Source organism: Scyliorhinus canicula, chromosome 3 (assembly GCF_902713615.1).
Source record: "Scyliorhinus canicula chromosome 3, sScyCan1.1, whole genome shotgun sequence".
NCBI classification, from domain to species: Eukaryota; Metazoa; Chordata; class Chondrichthyes; order Carcharhiniformes; family Scyliorhinidae; genus Scyliorhinus; species Scyliorhinus canicula.
In genome coordinates this window covers 82,411,364-82,430,687 of record NC_052148.1, presented here as the reverse complement: position 1 = coordinate 82,430,687, position 19,324 = coordinate 82,411,364, and the positions used below count along the sequence as shown (strand labels likewise).

Below are 19,324 nucleotides of genomic sequence, written 5' to 3'. Positions count from 1 at the left end.
TCAACTGACATTTGAAAGCCTCCCACATGTCAGATGTTGATTTGCCCTCAAACATCCGCCCCCAATCTGAGTTCTTCAGTTCCTGCCTAATATTGTTATAATTAGCCTTCCCCCAATTTAGCACATTCACCCTAGGGCTCTTATCCTTGTCCACTAGCACTTTAAAACTTACTGAATTGTGGTCACTGTTCCTGAAATGCTCCCCTACTGAAACTTCTACCATCTGGCCGGGCTCATTCCCCAATACCAGGTCCAGTACAGCTCCTTCCCTAGTTGGACCATCTACATATTGTTTTAAGAAGCCCTCCTGGATGCTCTTTACAAACTCTGCCCCGTCCAAGCCCCTAACAGCGAGGCCCAGACAATATTGGGGAAGTTAAAGTCTCCCATCACAACGACCCTGTTGCTTTTACTCCTTTCCAAAATCTGTCTACCTATCTGCCACTGGCTGTTCGGAGGCCTGTAGTAAACCCCCAACATTGTGACCGCACCCTTCTTATTCCTGATCTCTACTCATATAGCCTTGCTGCCCTCGGAGGTGACCTCCCGCAGTACAGCTGTGATATTCTCCCTAACCAGTAGCAACTCCTCCACCCTTTTTACATTCCCCTCTATCCCGCCTGAAATATCTAAATCCTGGAATGTTTAGCTGCCAATCCTGTCCTTCCCCCAACCGGGTCTCTGTAATGGCAACAACATCATAGTTCCAAGTACTAATCCAAGCTCCAAGTTCATCTACCTTACCTATTATGCTTCTTGCATTAAAACATATGCACTTCAGACCCGCTGTTTTCAGCAACATCTCCCTGTCTGCTCTTCCTCAGAGCCATACTAGCCCTAGTCCTAGTTCTCCCTCAATTTTTTCACCTTCTGACCTATTGCTCTGGTACCCACCCCCTGCCATACTAGTTTAAACCCTCCCGTGTGACACTAGCAAACCATGTGGCCAGGATATTTATGCCTCTCCAGTTTAGATGCAACCCGTCCTTCTTATACAGGTCACAACTGCCCCGGAAGAGCTCCCAGTTGTCCAGATAACTGAAACCCTCCAGCCTGCACCAGCTGTTCACGTGTTTAGCTGCTCTATCTTCCTGTGTGTCTGGGGAATTAATCCCCAGTAAGTCTGGGAAATTAATAATGGGAATTAATAATTGGAAATAAGGAAGCTACAGAAGTGTTGAACAAATATTATGGGTGCATTTTTTCAAAAGAACGACAAAGGGTCATTTCTGGCATGAAAATCGGTGCGATTCCCGCTGGTCCTCGCAGCGCGATCCAGGCACACAGAAGAAAACATTTTACCCCTTATGAAATAAGCTGCACCTGAGGTACAAAGCATCTGAATCGCCTGCCCTGCGTGTCATCTGAGCACTTCAATTAATTTCAACGGCACTACGGGAAGTACGGTAGCACAAGTGATTAGCACTGTGGTTTCACAGCTCCAGGGTCCCAGGTTCGATTCCCGGCTTGGGTCACTGTGCAGAGTCTGCACATTCTCCCCGTGTGTGTGTGGGTTTCCTCTGGGTGCTCCGGTTTCCTCCCACAGTCCAAAGACGTGCAGGTTAGGAAGGTTGGCCATGATAAATTGCCCTTCATGACCAAAAAAGTTTGGAGGCGTTATTGGGTTACGGGGATAGGGTGGAAGTGAAGGCTTAAGTGGGTCAGTGCAGACTCGATGGGCCGAATGGCCTCCCTCTGCACTGTATGTTCTATGTTCTATGTACAGCACTTGCTCTCATTTCAAGCCTGCAGGATGACAGCAAGGAAACCAGCTCCTCGATTCACAGAGTGGGCCTTCACCCTTATGCTGTATGTAATGGAGAAGAGGTGGGCAACGATATATCTTCGGGCTGGCAGAAGACCCTTCTGCCTAATTAGTAAGGTTACTAATTCCGCTTGGGTGACGGACGCAGCATTGGTTACTGCTAATGGGGGGGCGGGGGGGGGGGGTGTCCTGAGATGAGATACCTTAAAACCAGGCAGCTAGGATAACACTAGAATAGCTCAACCCAGTATACCCAGTAATCATTATTAACCATTAAACATCTATTTTTAGGAGATAGCAGTAACAAGCATTCAAACTCTTGCAAAAAGTGGCCACTGTGCATGACGGGGTTTAAGCCAGCTAACTTGTCCATGTTTTTAAGACAAACAGAATTATACAGAAATATATAACATATTCAGCTCAGTAAGCAGTTCTTATCAGTGCCCCCAACATCCTGTCTCAGATAATCCATGGTGTAAAAAGGAACCAACTTCAGCATCCTGCCTCTAGACGAACAATGAGGTGGGCAGGAACTGGATACAAAAAGTAACATGGGAATGGCAGCAAAACAAATTCAGAATGGATAAAGTGTCCTGGTAAACAACAGGTGGCAGGATGGGGTTAAATCATAAGTTGATCACAGTCATCATTTTGCTTAAAGTGACCTCCTTGGTCAATATAAAATTGACAGCTCCAAGGATTGGATCAAGTCCAACTGGGGTGGGCTATTGATTTTTGGAAAATTGTATAATTGGGGCATCTGCACCAGTGTAAAGCAGAGTGGTTTTGGCATTTATCCAGATCCCTCTCCCTCGTCTGTGGTCCGAGCCAGGAAAAATAAAGCCGCCTTAACCAGAGTTGATGTGTCTGCAGGTCTGTGTGTCCAGCTGAGCTGTAACTAAGAGGGAGGAACCCCACGTAAAAGCCAGCACAATACTCAGTCCTTGAAAATGTTCCTACAAAGGGGACGGGTGTGCAATGCAAAAGAAGATGAATGACCTACTGCGTTCAGTCAGGATGTGTTCCATGTCCCCTCTCTGCATTCCACCTTTCTGTCACCCCTCGGATTGTCACTTCAATCCCACGTTGCCACCTGGCAGGGCCCCAACACCTGACCTCCGACAAGCTTTCACACAGCTGTCCCTCCATCCCTTGGAGTAAACCAGGGGCCCATGAGCACCTGGAGGGAGGAGGATTCACTGGAACACAGCACTGGGCCTTTCACCCAGGAGACCCTGGGAGTGCCCAGTCAATCTAAATTCTCTCTTCCTGAGACTGGCACAACCCAGGCACAGCGGCTAGAACACGGTGACATGACCAGTGCCACCCAAAAGTAGGCCGGGGCCCTCCAGTGGACACACATCTAGGACATCTTGGGCAACAGAGCATGGAAGGCAGCAGGCCACCGTCGCCTCTGATGTGCATCCTGGAACACACTTCAATATAGTGGGAATGTACTCAAGTGTAAGGAATTGTAGGGGCACAGTGCGGGCGTGGGTGAAGTTAGGCACAGGTAGTTGGGGGTCTTTCTTGCTTGCTAAATCTGGAGGGCACTGAATAAAGTATTATTCCTCACCATCTTCATGCCTCAAATTCTTTAGCCCCTCTCAGAGAGTAATAGCGCTTCAACCGTTTGGGATACAGTTGTTCTCACTGGCCCTCAATGTCAGCCAGATGAATCCGCCCTTTCAGTGAAATGTTTCATTCACAGTGACAGGACTCAGGCATGATTCAGTGAACCATACACCCTCACCCCTCATCTCCCTCTAGAGCAAAGGGGCACAGAAATGCAAGGCTGAAACTCACTTCATCATGAGCTGGGGAATCAGTACCCTGGCAGCAGATTGACAGGCGTCAGACATAAGTAGTATCCCTGAAGAGCATCACACAGCATTTCTCACAGGGCATTCCTGACAGCGAGTCATCATCACCCTCCTGCATTGATCAGGCAGCAGGCACTCCCTGCCCCACCACCCTAATGATTAAGCTCTCAGCCACCTTCGTCCCCTGGTTGCAGAGGAGCTGGAGATGACAAGGCCATCTCTAGCCCTCCTGCCCATATGCAGCCTCGCTCCACTTGGCCTCCATCCTCTGGATCCACAACGGCCTCTTCCTTGACTCCCTCCTGAACGTCCTCCTCATCCAAAGACACATGTCGCTCCTCGAGATGATCCTCAGGAAGGTCATCGCCCTGCTGCAGAGCCAGGTTGTGTAGGGTACAGCAAACCATGACAATGCGAGAGACCCTCTGGCGCTTTATTGAAGGGCCCTAACAGACCTGTTGAGTCAGCGGAATCGCACCTTTAGGAGGCCGATGCACCATAATTGTACCTGGTCTCCGCTGCGGTCTCTGGGCTCCGCACTGGCATCATCAACCAAGACGTGAGACTTGAAGGGTTTGAGGGGTTGAACGGTATACTCCAGTTTCTAATTCATATCTATTTATCATGCTTCTGTTTTATTTGCTAACCTTCAATGTGCTGGGAACATTCTAGAATCTTCCTCATTGTAAATCCCACAATGTGGGTCCTGGGATTTTGTTGGTTTTTGGTCCCTTAAGATTTTCTAATACCTTTTCTCTGTTGATATTAATTACTTAAAGTTCCTCAGTCTTATTAGCCTTTTGGTAACAGTCTGTTTAGGCCGTTACGTCATCACGATGATAACTTCCCGAAGCTACTTCTGCAATCAGCGATATTCAGCACGGGATTTCCCAGCCTTTCACTCCAGCGGGATCTTCTGGTATTGCCGAAGGTGAACCCCGCGGTGAAGTGGGTGAGCCATGTAAAACAACTGTAGACTTTGGCATGACTGGAAGATTCCACTGGTTACCAGTGGCAAGTCACCTCGGCCATGGGAAACCACGCTGAGGAGGGGCTGAAAATCCCGGCATCAGGGTTTGCACAAATTGATAATCTTATAATAATTTACACAAAATTAGCTGAAATGGCAGAAAAGGTCAACCAGGTAGCAATGTTCATTTTTTTTAGCTGTTATATTTTCAAAGCAGGTCCCTAAAGTGTGATCCATCCGTTAAAAATGCACTTTGAAGGGCAGCACGGTGGCCTAGTGGTTAGCACAGCTGCCTCACGGCGCTGAGGTCCCAGGTTCGATCCCGGCTCTGGGTCACTGTCCGCGTGGAGTTTGCACATTCTCCCTGTGTCTGCGTGGGTTTCGCCCCCACAACCCAAAAATGTGCAGAGTAGGTGGATTGGCCACGCTAAATTGCCCCTTTATTGGAAAAAATAATTGGGTGATCTAAATTTATTTTTTTTAAAATGCACTTTGGTTTTGATGCACTATCAATTACTACGAGACGAGAGTAGAGAGTAATCGAGGCTTTATTAAGCAGAGATGTATGGCCTCCTGCAGCTGCTACCAGAATGGGAGAAGCTCTGGTGTGCACACACATTTATACCCCGCCTACTGGGCAGAGCCAGCAGGCAGGGATTTACGGCGGCGCCCACGGGGCCCACATGGTGGGCGGTGTTAAAGATGGCAGCGTCAACGGGCCGCACGTGGTCTGTCGGGAATAAGATGGCGGCGCCCACGGGCCGCACGTGGTCTGCGGGGATGAAAATGGCGGCTCCGACGGGTCACACATGGGGGGGGGGGTGCAGGATCGCTGGGCCTAGAGACAGCAGCGATCGACCGGGCCTGGCACACAGTAGCAAAATGTCCCTTCTTTCCACAGGTCTTGCAGGTTGCGCTCCGCGCCGGGCAGCGCTGCTGGGGGTGTTTGGTCTGCCCGCGGAAGTAGCATTTGGGCCCCCCAAGGTTGGCGGGCTGCCGCGCGGCGCAGGCTTGGGGTGGGCTGGGGGTGGTAGCTGGTGGGGCCCACGATGTCCATGAGGAAGCCGTGCGGTCGGGGGTGTACGTCTGTTCGTTACGGGAGGCTACTGTTCGCGAGTTCGCGAGCTGCCTGGTTGCCACAAGGTCAAGCGTACCCCCTTCCAAAAAGCTTTGGCGGATGTACTCCGAACCCATGCCCGTAACAAAAGCGTCTCTGATTAAAAGTTCCGTATGCTCGACTGCCGAAACTGCCTGGCAGTCACAGTTACTCGCCAGGATCTGCAGGGCACGCCAGAAATCATCTAAGGACTCACTGGGGAGTTGCTGTCTCGTGGACAGGAGGTGCCTGGTGTACAGTTTGTTAATCGGCCGAATATAATGTCCTTTCAGGAGCTCCATTGCTTCAATGTAAGTGGGCGTTTCCCAGATAAGGGGAAAAAATATCAGAGCTCACCCGTGAGTAAAGGACCTGGAGCTTCTGTGCGTCTGAGGGTTGTTCAGTCGATGATTGGAGGCAGCTTTCAAAGCAAGCTAGCCAGTGGCCGTAAGCCGACGTGGCGTTGGCTGCTTGAGGGTGCAGCTGTAGGCGATCAGGCTTGATGCGAAGCTCCATCACTGTAAAATCTCTGCTTAATAAATTGATGCACTATCAATTACTACGAGACGAGTGTAGAGAGTAATCGAGGCTTTATTAAGCAGAGATGTGTGGCCTCCTGTAGCTGCTACCAGAATGGGAGAAGCTCTAGTGTGCACACACATTTATACTCCGCCTACCTCTAGTACAGGAGCCTTACCGTATTACATCTACTATACCATTATTACATCTACTATACAATCAGTGGTGACTACCACAGTTTTGCCACTGCTTTTTATGAGAACCCAATTTATACATGTGGACAAAGCAGATGCCACCAGGTGGTTAGTTATTTCAATTTCTGGTTTGAAAATACTAAGCGAGGGGCAGGATTTTTGGGCCCTGACCGCCGTCTGGATCGCCCAGCCCCACTGGATGTCAATGGATTTCTGGTGGGGCTGGCAAATCTCCCACAGCGGGTCCTGCCATTAACGGGCCCAGAGTTGAAAAAGTCAGCAAAAGAATTCAGGTAGAAGTACGCGTGAAAGCCCATTTTGGAGATAAAGAGTAGGAATACAATTCAAAGAGTGTTTGAGCATAGACCAATTCTATAGGAAAGGTTGCTATTTTAAAATGAATCTAACATTTTTGACATTTCTTGGTAGCAACTTACCACAGCCATTATGTTCACCAGTGCTTCTCCTAAATACGCACAGAAAATTGCTATTGGAGGAGATTGAAAAACATTATTTCGTAAGTATAATAGACAATGCTTGTTTTCTATAATTAGAACTCAATTACTGCATTCCACCAAAAATGTCTTGAATGCTAATAATCTTTACTTTGAAACAACTTGTGGTGCGTTGTTCCTTTAAATGCAAGATAAATCATGGCTAAAGGTCAGTGCCCCAAATCGCATTGGTACTAAGTAAGCTGAATTCTTACATTTTTTAAAAAGCTGACAAGGAGACTTAATCATTTGATACAAAATTGAAAATAAATTGGATACATTATTTTATGATGGGCCGAATGGCCTCCCCTGTGCTGTCGCAACTCTGTGATACCATCAGAATTCTGTGATACTATCAGATATATGCAAAACATTTCCGGTCATATTGGTATCTTTATTGCAACAGTCTTTCATTATATACAGGATTTCTAGTTATCCTTTCATCAAAAACTTCAAGGAATCAAAACTTCACACTCTGGAAAAAGATACATAAAGTTATTCTTGTCCAAAATCAGGCCGAGGAAGACCAATAAAAATGTTGTCACGAGTCTGACATTTTGACTTGTTTACAGTCTTAGAAGAAAAGAAGTCTAATTGGAAGCTGTTTTTTTCCTGATTTGAGTCAGGCAATCAAATAACATTTTTCTTGAATGGTATTATGGAATTTCTAACTGATGCTACCAGGACTGAATACCATAGCTCTATTCTGTGAAAGACATAACTGACTAGACAGCCCCTCTTCGTGCTCTCTCATTAAACTGCTGAACACCCAATCTCCATTGCTGGCCCCCATGCCAGCTGATTTTGCAAATAGTTCCCTACCCTCAAGCTACTTATTACAAATTTGCCACCACCACTCTCTCCTCAAAACTCCCTCCATCCAACTTCCCTTTCTCTTCCAAAGTTCTTGAATATGTTGCCCATATCCATGCCCATTTCCCCCACATCTCAAGGTTGGTTGGAATGGAGCAGGCACATGGTTAAATTAGTGGTCGAATACTTAATGCTGTCTTCTCACAACCACGCACGCTCGAGTCGGCCAGAGGCAAGCGGGGCATCATGAATAAATGTCAATTTGGGGCCTCTGATGCAAATATCTCGCAATGTAATTTTATTGTGAGCTAACAACAGAAAATGCTGGAAAGACTCAGCAGACCAGAGCCTTACGGACTCAAAACGTTTCTCCCTCCACAGATATTGCCAAACCTACTGAGCCTTTCCAGCATTTTCTGTTTTCATTTCAGATTTACAGCATCCGCAGTATTTTAGAGTTTACTTTCACTTTGTCTTGGAACTGTTTGAGCCTCATTGAATTTATTATTTTCTTTAAAACAGCATTTTGCACATAGAAATTGTCGTATTTGCAAGAAAACGACAGAGTTCTTTTCTTCCTCGAACATTGTGAGCAAATTAACTGCTTGGCCCAAAACCATGCCAGCAAAATGCTGACATGATTTAACCCATTTTAAGTCATTGCTTAAACACATTTTTGTTGTCATTCGATTACAAAATTTGATACAATACCAGAAGTGGGCACCATACACAAGAGTTTTAGTATTATAGATATATGTACCACATATTATGGCCAAGAGGTGAGTCTGCCATGTCAGAGCATAAAACATTCCTCCCACTGCAATACAGGCCAGAACACAGTTGTAGCTCCATAATCCTTGATAGATTTTTTGGAATGGTGAGGCCAAGGATAATCCTAAAATAAAGTGACAAAGTAAAATAAGAAACTGCTTAGCCTCTTACTGGAAGCTCTTTTTAATCTGCTGAAGTACAAATACATTTGTTATTTAATTACCATAGCAAAATAACAAACCAATGGATATCATATTGCATATTGAGTTTGCACTTATTGTTTGTATAACCAAAACATGGGACACAAAATTAATATCTGCAGCACCACTGAAGGTATTTGCTGGGGTTCCCTGCTCTGCATCCTCTTCATCCACAGCACTGGCACAGTCAACCTCAGCGTGTGACGGAAGCGCTATCCTGACGTTACAGATTTACCTGCTGATGTAATGCCAGGCAACAAATTTGCCCATCACTCTGCAAACAACAAGCATGAATCTGCAAGACGGGTCAGGCAACAGTGTTTTTTAAATGGACACTCAATTAGTTCCAGGTGTAGTGCCTTTAACTTATTTTTGCTCAGGCTGAGTTGGTGGAAGCATTGTGCCGAGTTGCTGAAGTTGTCTTTTTACAGTTGGTACTTAGTCAGGTGGTTAAGAGAACACTTGCTCCAGGGGCAGTACGGTGGTACAGTGGTTAGCACAGTTGTTTCACAGCTCCAGGGTCCTAGGTTCAATTCCGGCTTGGGTCACTGTCTGTGCGGAGTCTGCACGTTCTCCCTGTGTCTTCGTGGGTTTCCTCCGGGTGCTCCGGTTTCCTCCCACAGTCCAAATATGTGCAGGTTAGGTGGATTGGCCATGATAAATTGCCCTTAGTGTCCAAAAAACAAGGTTAGGTGGGGTTATTGGGTTACGGGTATAGGGTGGAAGTGTGGGCTTAGGTGGGGTGCTCTTTTCAAGGGCTGGTGCAGACTCGATGGGCCGAATGGCCTCCTTCTGCATGGTACATTCTATGATTCTATGAGGTAAAGGGGCAGTTGTTGCAATTCCTCTTGGTCTGCAACATAACTTGGATATGGAATGGAGGAGGCACAAAGGGGAAGGTCTGCAAAGAGGGGGAAAATTGGAAGGAGCTTTGTAGAAGCCAGGCCCTACCCACCAATGGGATTTGGGATCAGTCCTTCACCTGCCCCAGGACCGATGCCGGAGGTGACTCGGATTCAACAAGGATGCGGTCACTGAACTATGCCACTTCCTTTAACCCGACCCGGAGTTCACAGCAGGGTGAGGACAACCTTTCCGGCCGTTGTCAAGGTTAACATTACCCTCAGCATTTACATCTCTGGGTCCTTTCTGGCGGGAATGATGCTGACAGCTGGATGTGTGTGGAAGCTGTCAATCACAGCCTTGTTGAAGCAATATCATAGAGGTATGAATAAAGGCTTGCAGAACAAATATCTAAGGGGGTTTAAACCCACCTGGCTGGTGTTCTCTTTCAAGGAATTGACAGGTGTTGCTTCCTCTGCCCAAGCTAGCAGGTGTATTGCCCATGTGAGTGTTAAAGCAGTGAGGCGGCATTCTTCATTAGCTGACACCAAAATTGGAGCATGCGATCTGGTGGAGAAAAACTCTGACGCTGAAATCGTGGCCGGTGCCTGTTTGACACCGAATTGCGATGCTCCGCCTCTTCAAAAACGGCGTCAATGCGATGCATGCCGTGCATAATTGAAACTACGTTCATATATCATTAGTGGGCCCACCTTGCGATTCTCCGCCTCCGATGGGCCGAGTTCCCGACGGAGCGGCCCACCCGTGCTCTCACAAATCGGGAACCTGGCATGGTGGCTGCTGAAAGAGAGAGAGGGATATGGACTGTGTCCAGCATCGTCATACTTCATCTACAGCCAAGCAGCTGGTCGGGGGCCATCTGCCAGGGACGGGAAGAGCAGTGTGGTGTGGCCAGGAGGTGGGCTGTAGATGCCGTTGTCAGCTTTAAACTTGGTGACCCACCCCGGGGCACCCCCTGGCCCCAGCTGACCTATCAGCTGTATGGGCGCTCCAGCACAACCTGTCCCATCTTTTCGACCCCGATCAGTGTGCATGCGGGGGGTGTATTTGTTAAGCTCGACTGCAGCTTGTCAGCCCTGCGAGTGTCCATCACGGACCCGGAGATTCCCGCACCATTTGTCGTGGGATTCAATAGGGTTCCACATCGTGCCGGTGCTAGCTCCTCACCGCGTGCAGAATTGGTGCTCGTGTGGCGCAGATGTTTCTGACATGAAAGTCCACGGATTCTCCGTTGGCGTCAACAAATGGAGAATCCGGCCCGTGATCTTTTTCACTGCCTCTGTCTGCACCGCGCTCTAGCTTCCAGACTGGAATCTCTCTTCTGGGGAGTTTCCAGACTGAAGTCACTCTTCTGGGGGGCATTCAGACAGGGGGCTCTCTTTTGGGGGCTCCCAGACAAGCATCTCTCTTCTGGGTGGCTCCCAGATAGGGCTCTCTCTAATGTGGGGCATCCAGTCAGGAGTCTCTCTTAGCGGGGCTCCCAGGCAGTGGCCGATGAGGGATAGAGAGGAGTTGGACATGCAGAGGTGTGACCATGGGTTGCTGGTCCTGCCACTGGCAGGGCTGGCTATGGGGGAGGGGGAGTTAACACCCGCCAGCCCTGGGGGGGTAACGGGGGTGACAAGGATGCGGGCTGTGGGGTCAAGAGGATCCCCCAGGGGACCACGATGTCCAGGCATGGACCACCATTGCCGCGGCCTGCAAGGCAGCCATCTTGCTGCGCACTCCACTAACTGGCCACCGTGGCCCGTGGTTGTGTAGAATGACACCGGCCGCTTGCGTGCTCCCACCACACCATTCTTACATTCCACCCTTGGCGTGGGGCAGGACTTGCCCCACCCAAGGGCAAAGTCCACAGTCACAACTGCAGGAGGACGCCGGACAGGGGCGTTGGAGCGTACTGCTGGCATACGTAAGGCCAGTCACCGGTATCCCTAGCAGCAGGGACCGCCGCCAGGGCCCAAAGCCCCGCAGTGCTGGGCACTGAAGGGGTCGGGGGTGCAGTGGGCAAGGTGCCAGTGTAAACGGGGGTGAGTGTGGGGATGGAGGGAGTTGGAGAACATGTGGGGGCAGGGTCTGCAATGCAGAACGGAGCCACCGTGTAGGCTGTTGGACCTGGTTGTGCACGGGGTTATGCACCATGCTAACACGTCTGCCTTTCACCTCCTGCACACAATGAACTTCAGAATTCAACCAGGACTGGTGGCCTTCATCCTAGTCGCCACAGCCCATGGGGGATGCACTGTGGCTGTACAATCTGGAGTGCTCGAAGGGGACTTTGCAGCAGCGGAGACTGCCCTAGAGGAACATGAAGCAGCAGGTGAGGATGGAGACCTGGTTGCCCAACAGGCCAAGGAGGAGGAGGTGGGAAGGAAACGCCGCATGAGGCCCTATGTGTGCTGGCAGCACCTGTCATTCGAGGACCTGCAGGACCGGGATGCTGATGAAGACTGGCTGAGCAAGGTGACAGTGTGATATATCTGCCAGATCATGGTGCACGTGGCACAGCAGGGATATGGGGCAGGACACCTGCTCCCAATGTCCGCCAAGATGACAATCGCCCTGAACTTTTACGCCAAAGGGTCTTTCCAGGCGGCGAGTGGGAACCTGTCCGGAATCTCATAGACTTTGGTGCACAGGTGCATCCGTGCCATCATGGAGGCCCTATATGCCCGGTCGGCACAATACACCAAATTCAATGTGGACCAAACCCACCTGGATGCTTGGGCAACGATGTTCGCCGTCATTGCCGAGATGCCCCAGGTCCAGGGGGTGATCAACGCAATGCTTGTCGCCGTACAAGTACTGGCCCATGATAGACTGGTCTTCACAATTCGAAATGGGTTCAACCCAATGAACGTGTAGCTGGTGTGTGACCATCAGCTGTGCACCATGCATGTCTGCGTTCGATACCCGGGCAGTGTGCACAACTCCTTCATCCTGGCACACTCGATGGTTCCCAGCCTCGTTGAGGTGCACCCCCTGCTGAGGGGTTGGATCCTGGGTGACAGGGGTTATCCGCTGCGGCCTTGGCTGATGACAACTATCCGGAGGCCACAGACCGATGCGTAGACCTGCTGCAACGATGCCCCAGCCAAACCAAGGGCATGATTGGGCAGTGCTTCGGCATTGTGTCGATGCAGTTCAGGTGCCTGGACCGCTCTGGGGGGTCCCTCCACTATAATGGAAGGAGGGTCTCCCACATCTTGGTGGCCTGCTATGTCCTCCACAAACTTGCACAACAGAGGGGCAACGTGCTGGAGGTGGAGGATGAGGAGGATGAGGGGGAGGGCAAGGATGGGCAGGACATTGGGCCTGGGCAGGCACGGGAGGCCGCACGACGTTCCTGGAGGTCACCATCACCAACAGTCTGTCCTGCTCCACTCACGTTGATGCAACAGTCAAGAAGCCCGACAACGTCACTACTTCCTACGGAAGCTAAAGAAATTTGGCATGTCTGCATTGACTTCCAAAAACTTCTACAGATGTGCCATAGAGAGCATCCTATCTGGCTGCATCACAGCCTGGTATAGGCAACTGCTCGGCCCAAGATCGCAAGAAACTGCAGAGTGTGGTGAACTCAGCCCAGCGCATCACACAAGCTTGCCATCCTCCCATTGATTCTGTCTACACCTCCCGCTGCCTCAGGAAGGCAGACAGCATTGTCAGTGACCCCTCACACCCAGGCATTGATTCCTATCTGCCTCACCATAGGGGGCGTGCCCTGGCTTGGCATTAGTAGCGGTTCTGGTCCATGGGATGGAGGATGATGACAACTTGCTCTAGGATAAGCACTGGTACATCGCACCATTTGACAACGCCTGCCGCATGCCCATGTAGCACTTTCCACCGTCCACCTGGTCCCTGCATGCGAGCTGGCCATTCCCACTGAACCGTGTGGCAGAGGTGGAGACGGAGGAGGGGGTTTGGGGGGCGGATGGGGTCGAGAGGGATTGGGGTGGGACACAGGAGCAGTGAGCGGTGGCTGAACTGGGGACTCTGGGCCATGACCACCCCCAATGTTTGCTCAACACTCCTCCCCCACCCCCCCCCACAGTGCACTGGGGCAGGTTGTACCCTAGCCCCTAACACTCTCCAATGTGCTGCACCCATGCCAACTGAGCAGGTGTTTACCTGCCTGACCTTAACACTATGCCGAGGTGGATCCCCATCCCATACATCCCAAGGGGCGATGCACTCGATGGGCCAAATGGCCTCCTTCTGCAATGTAAATTCTATGATTCTAAGGTCAGGAGTGGAGACGGACTGCTGTGGTTCTTGCCCTGTGGCCTGTGTCCCCTTTGGCGACTGTTTTCAGGGCAACCGGGCCGGGATGGGCCCGCCTGCTGTTCGGGTGTCCCAGATGTCATCGGCACAGGCCCCATCACACCCTCCTCCCTCGAGGTGCCCGATAGCCGCTGTGCTACTCCATGGGACGGGGCTATGAATGGAACTAGCCATTGCGGCTCCCCTGCCATTGGCGCTGCCAGTCCTGGAGGTCCAAGCCCACCCCGACCAGGGTCTCAATCCTTATGGCCATGGAGCACAGGGAGTGGACCACATCACTCTGGGACTGCGCCACATCATGCAAGTGCCACCATCTTCTGGGTGTGTGCCATATCAGCCAGTGACTGCGCCATTTCCCTCTGGATCTGTGCCATGTCGTCCAGCCCCCGGGCAATGCCCCTGAAGCCCTCAGCCATGACCCGCTGTGACTGGCCCATGCTCTGGAGCGCCGCTGCAATGTCCAGGAGGCCCTGGTACTTGGCGGCCTGTGACAGAGCAGCCCTGTTCTGGGCCTTGGCCATCGACCGCACAGAGAGCCCAGGACATCCTGACCCATGGCCAAAACCTTCCACCATGAATGTCACCCATGCGGTGTAGGCTAGAGTGGCACACATGGGCAGCACCACCTCCTGATCCTGCAGGGGGTTTAACCCCTCCAAATGCACCTACAGGTGCTGGATGGTCCCGAAAACTCCTCATGCAGTCCCTGCCTCTACGACTGCATCCCCAGAAGCGCAAAACCATCAAGATGGCAACTAGCCCCTGGGATTGGGCCATCCTCTGACCATCCGCCCGCTCGGGGTACCTACATCAACCTCCTGTACCGCTGCAGCAGAATGAGGATGAGAAAAATATTAGCCATGATTGAATGGCGGAGCAGACTCGATGGACCGCGTGGCCTGATTCTGCTCCTATGGCTTATGGTCTTATGCATGTGTGTGGTGCGTACCGGACAATGACCAGGAGCCTCTTCACTAGATTGCCCAACCAAGGTGAGTGTCTCTGGGGTGGTGGATGGTGTTGGAGACAGTTGTGACACAAAATCTGTGTCATCCTGGACTGGTCTCCTGGGTGTCTCGGGGTGCGGATGGAGGGCGCTCAACGGTGTCCGTTTCCTCCTCCACCCTGCTGCTCTCCTCCTGGGGTTGTGGTTGGGGTTGGGGGCACCAGAAGGGCTTGCCTCATTGCCAGGAGATCCTGCAAGACACAAGACAAGACGCATGATTGGATTGTGTGTTGGGTGGCAGGTGGCGCTGGAAGGGGTGGTGTGTAGGGATGTGGAAGGGACAGTGTGGGGGGGGGGGGCAGTGTGGGAGGGGGGAGGGAGACAGTGGGACGCATGCAGCACAGGGATGGGTAGCGAGTGGCTTTCCTGGCCAATGCACTTGGCTATGGCGGCGGACATGGGTGCTGGCAGGTGGTGCAGGGTGGGGTTCAATCACTTTCTGGCTAGATGGGAGGGTAATGGGTGGGCGTACGGGTGTGTGGATCAGGGTGAGTGCCAGGGGCACAGTCCTGCCTATTCTTACTAGCCTCCCAGAGGAGCCTGTGCAGTTTCTTCCAACGCTGCTGGCCAGTCCCGATGGTGTTGCTCACGGCGCTCATGGCCTCTTCTACGAACAGACACCATTTTTCATTGAAATTGGTCGTGTTCCATGTGGCATTGTTGCTAGTCCATTAATGGCTGATGAATTGTTCTGGAAACAGCTCCAATTTTGCTGTTGTGGAACACCACTGATTAAGTCCCAGTGTCAACACTTAAGAATCACCACAAGCGGGTCCTCCGCTTCGCCGGCAGCGCATTCACACCCGCACATTTTCTGATGCCCACAGTGGGAACCCCATTGGTCGGCTGCCAATACGGCGAGGGCATGGCGCACCAGAAAATGGGTGCGGCGGGACGGAGAATCCCGCCCTTAGTTTCTGAAACGGAGAATTCCGCCAAATGGCTTTGGTCTGCCTCATACTTAGTTGGATAAAATTTCCTCTCATTCAGTATTGGCATTCAGATACGTAGTGCGACAGTTTAGAAGCGGTGAAGAGGATCAGGAATGATAAAGAGCTGGGTAACGATATTGCATGTGTGGAAACTGATGATACGTTTTCAGGTGATATCTTTGAGAGGCAGCACACAGATGAGAAATAAGAGGGCAGGGGATTAAGGATAGTCCATTGGGGGATATCAAACGATCATGGTGGGGGAGCTGGAGGAGAAGCCACTGTAGGTAATTCTCTGGACGTGACTTCTCTGGATAGCACGTCCTCAAAATGTTTAGTTATGTTGTAGTGACGGTTTGGCTTTAATAAGATCAATTTTAATGAACTAAACTCATCAATAAAAACTGCAAGTAATTAAGTTACAAATAAACAATGTCCTGTGGAATTCACATCTCTGTCAAAACTTGCTTTATTAGAAACCCCACTGTCTCATCAACTAATCCCATGCTGATGCTGCATTTAGCACACTCAAAATAATGATGTGTATACTTTGGCTGCCATACCACAACGTGGTGGCAAATGGCATAACATTTATATACAAATTCCAACTGGATCCAAATTCCTTTGTCACTCTATGATTTAAAGATGTACTCTTCAGCAAGTTGCATAACCTGATCTTGCTCCATGTATTTGCAAATAAGTTTTCATTTGTTACTTTAGGCAACGTATTGTAATGAAACAGTGCCAAAATAAGTTATTCTATTCTAAATTAGTATACATTAATATTCTCATGGAATAATTAAGCTTTTTAGGTCAATATTAACTACAGCCATCCACCTTCCACCGTCAATGGGTGGCAGCAAGTTGGGAGTGGGGTAGGGGGGCGGAGAGAGTTTTTTTTAATCAGCGAATGCAAAGTCCCTAAGCCAAGCAGTTTCTTCTGGTCTTGCTGTGTTGAGTGCGGATAGGCTTCCGCTGAATTTAATAATAATAATAATCTTTATTAGTATCATATGTAGGCTTACACTGCAATGAAGTTACTGTGAAAATCCCCTAGTCGCCACATTCCCGTGCCTGTTCGGGTACACAGAGGGAGAATTCAGAATGTCCAAATTACCTAACAGCTTGTCTTTTGGAACTTGTGGGAGGAAACTGGAGCACCCGGAGGAAACCCACGCAGACAAAGGGAGAACGTGCAGATTCCGCACAGACAGTGACCAAAGCCGGGAATTGAACCTGGGACCCTGGCGCTGTGAAGCAACAGCGCATACCGCTGTGCTACCATGCCGCCCTATGGATTGCGCATTCTTCTATGATATGGTGCATAGATGCTCTCGCCTACAGGCCGAAAGGAGCAATAGGGGAGTTAAACATGATCCTCACCTAACATGTTTGCATCCATTGCCATTTTTGTGGTAGTCGCAGGACAGTCACATCTTGGACGGGCAGTATATTTCATTAAATTAGGCCCCTGCAGTGCAGTTTGAGGCAAAAGGCAAGAGTTTTTGACTCAAGCTGGTGCTTTTTAGAGCCCTGCTTCTGAGCCAAGGGGAGCAGCAGTGTTCTCCGTGGCTTCTCAAGCAACTTCCTGCCAATTGTGGTTTCTTGGACCTATCACAATTGCCTGGCTCCCCCTCAAACCCATGGACTACTGACCACCACCCTCTAATCTCTGACCTTTGCCACTCTTCCTCCCAATTCTAGGCTCTGACCCCTTGCTCCTCTCAAGCCCAGACCTACCTTCCCTTTTTCCTTCCTGATTGCTGTGCTCCATTTCATCTAACATCTCCTGATTTTCAATCTCTGCACCACAGACTCCCATTGTGGCTGGATGGATGCGCTGCCGGCAGAGTGGAGGATCACACTAGCGGAGAATTCCGCCCCTTTGTTTCCCTCACAATTTATTGACATGCACCAATCCTTTCCCCACTGGTCCCACTAATGTCTCCCTCCTTCCTGACTACCATGACCCAACCACCCCCCCTCACGTTGAAACCCAGAGGGTGGATACAGTGCTCAATCAGATGCCGATAGCTCTCTATTATGGGCAGAGCTATGGTTGCGGTCACTAATACAGTGAGACCTTCACTAGAGATTATTGTGGGATCCCTGGGAAAGGGTGAGTGAGGCAGGATTGGGGTTGCATGCAGGCTATCACTGGCGAAGGGAGAGTCAGATACAAGGGTAGGGGGATGGCTCTGAGTGCGCACCCACCTTTCCCGATGCTGGGATCTTTGAGTGGTGTCTGAGTGCCGATGAACGAGGGACTCCTTTCGAGAGGCCACTGGCAAACCAGACAGGGTCTCCTGGGCAGCCTTCAAGAAGCATATGAAACCAATGTAAGTCCAGGAAAATTCCTGAGCCATCAGTAAATCACAATGGGCTCAGCAATATTGACCTTTAATTGGTTCCATAACAAGCTTAATTTGCCAGTGGGCAGGTGCCCTGCATCGCTCCGTTTCCGCTGCTGAATCCGTAGTAGGGGGGGCTGTTGTGCCACCTGCAGTAATGTACCTCACTAGCTACCCCCACTGCGATTATGTGTGTCTGTCCATTATCTGGGACACTTTGGCTGGCTATATTAAATCTCAACCATTGTGAGCAAAGATGAGATCAATTGGGGAGTTTGGGATCAAGCATCGTCTTGAGTCTTTAGGGCCAAAATTTAACAAGAGTGGGTAAGTGAAATAGGTGATATCTCATTTGTCAGTATAGACGCTACATGATATTACGTTTTATTGTAGTTGAGGAAAATAAAAATTGAATTGTATAATTCCCAAGCCCCAGTTGAGTTTCAACCGCTATGGTTCTAACAAAATAAAATACTAAATGCAGAAGGAATGGAAGATCACTATCTGGCCTGGGGGTGTGAGGGTGGGGCTAAGGTCTCATTCCTGCTCTTCGTAGGCCCATAAGACCTGCTCAATAAAAATTTTTAAAATTCTTATCGGTTTGAGCCTCTTTTGATCCCATTTCTCCTGCCCACAGTCTTTACCAAGCAGCTTATTTATGCTGTTGAGTTAAAATTGCAGTTAAGTCTCAATGATGTCATCGGGATTGACATTTATATGCAAACGAGGACACCACTAGCTTTTGCCTGGTGTCATTGCCTCTTGCTCAGTTGAGCAGGTTGAAATCTCCTTGGCATCTGGAGAGTGGGTAAATAGCCTTTGTGATTTTAGCTGCCCACCTGTCATCTGTGCCCTGGATTTGAAGAGTTGCCACTCCTGTTGTTATTGTACAAATACCTCTTTGTTGGAATACTGGTAGCTGCATTAAATTCACCAAGAGAAATGTTACATTTCTGTTGAATGAAAAAGGCCCCAAGTACACTTCATGTTACAGACACTGTTACCAGAATCTTTTGTACGAACAGGGTATAATCTTACCTGCTAGTATACCGAGACTGGATCCAAGTGCAGCATGCAGGCATATGATTGGAGATGAGATAACTAATGCAACAAGGAAAATGCCACCAGCCCATGGACTGTCACAGCCTAACACCTGGCCAACACCCACTGGGATAGCTCTCAGAAGCTGAATAAAAATTAAGCGGTAGGTCATAATTTGATTTACGCAGATTTAAAGTA

At 49.9% G+C, this 19,324-nt stretch overlaps 1 protein-coding gene across 2 annotated transcripts in view; it reads right to left on the bottom strand.

The window, feature by feature from the left end:
• The window catches only part of LOC119962758 (urea transporter 2-like), a 105,757-nt gene that overhangs the window by 11,560 nt on the left and 74,873 nt on the right, over positions 1–19,324 (bottom strand). For both annotated transcript variants that reach the window (XM_038790780.1, XM_038790779.1), the window contains exons 6-8: positions 19,124–19,271; positions 8,435–8,569; positions 6,805–6,854 (exon numbers count right to left, since the gene is read on the bottom strand). In XM_038790780.1, coding sequence (XP_038646708.1) covers positions 6,805–6,854; positions 8,435–8,569; positions 19,124–19,271 — 333 coding nt within the window. The remainder of the gene's footprint in view (positions 1–6,804; positions 6,855–8,434; positions 8,570–19,123; positions 19,272–19,324) is intronic.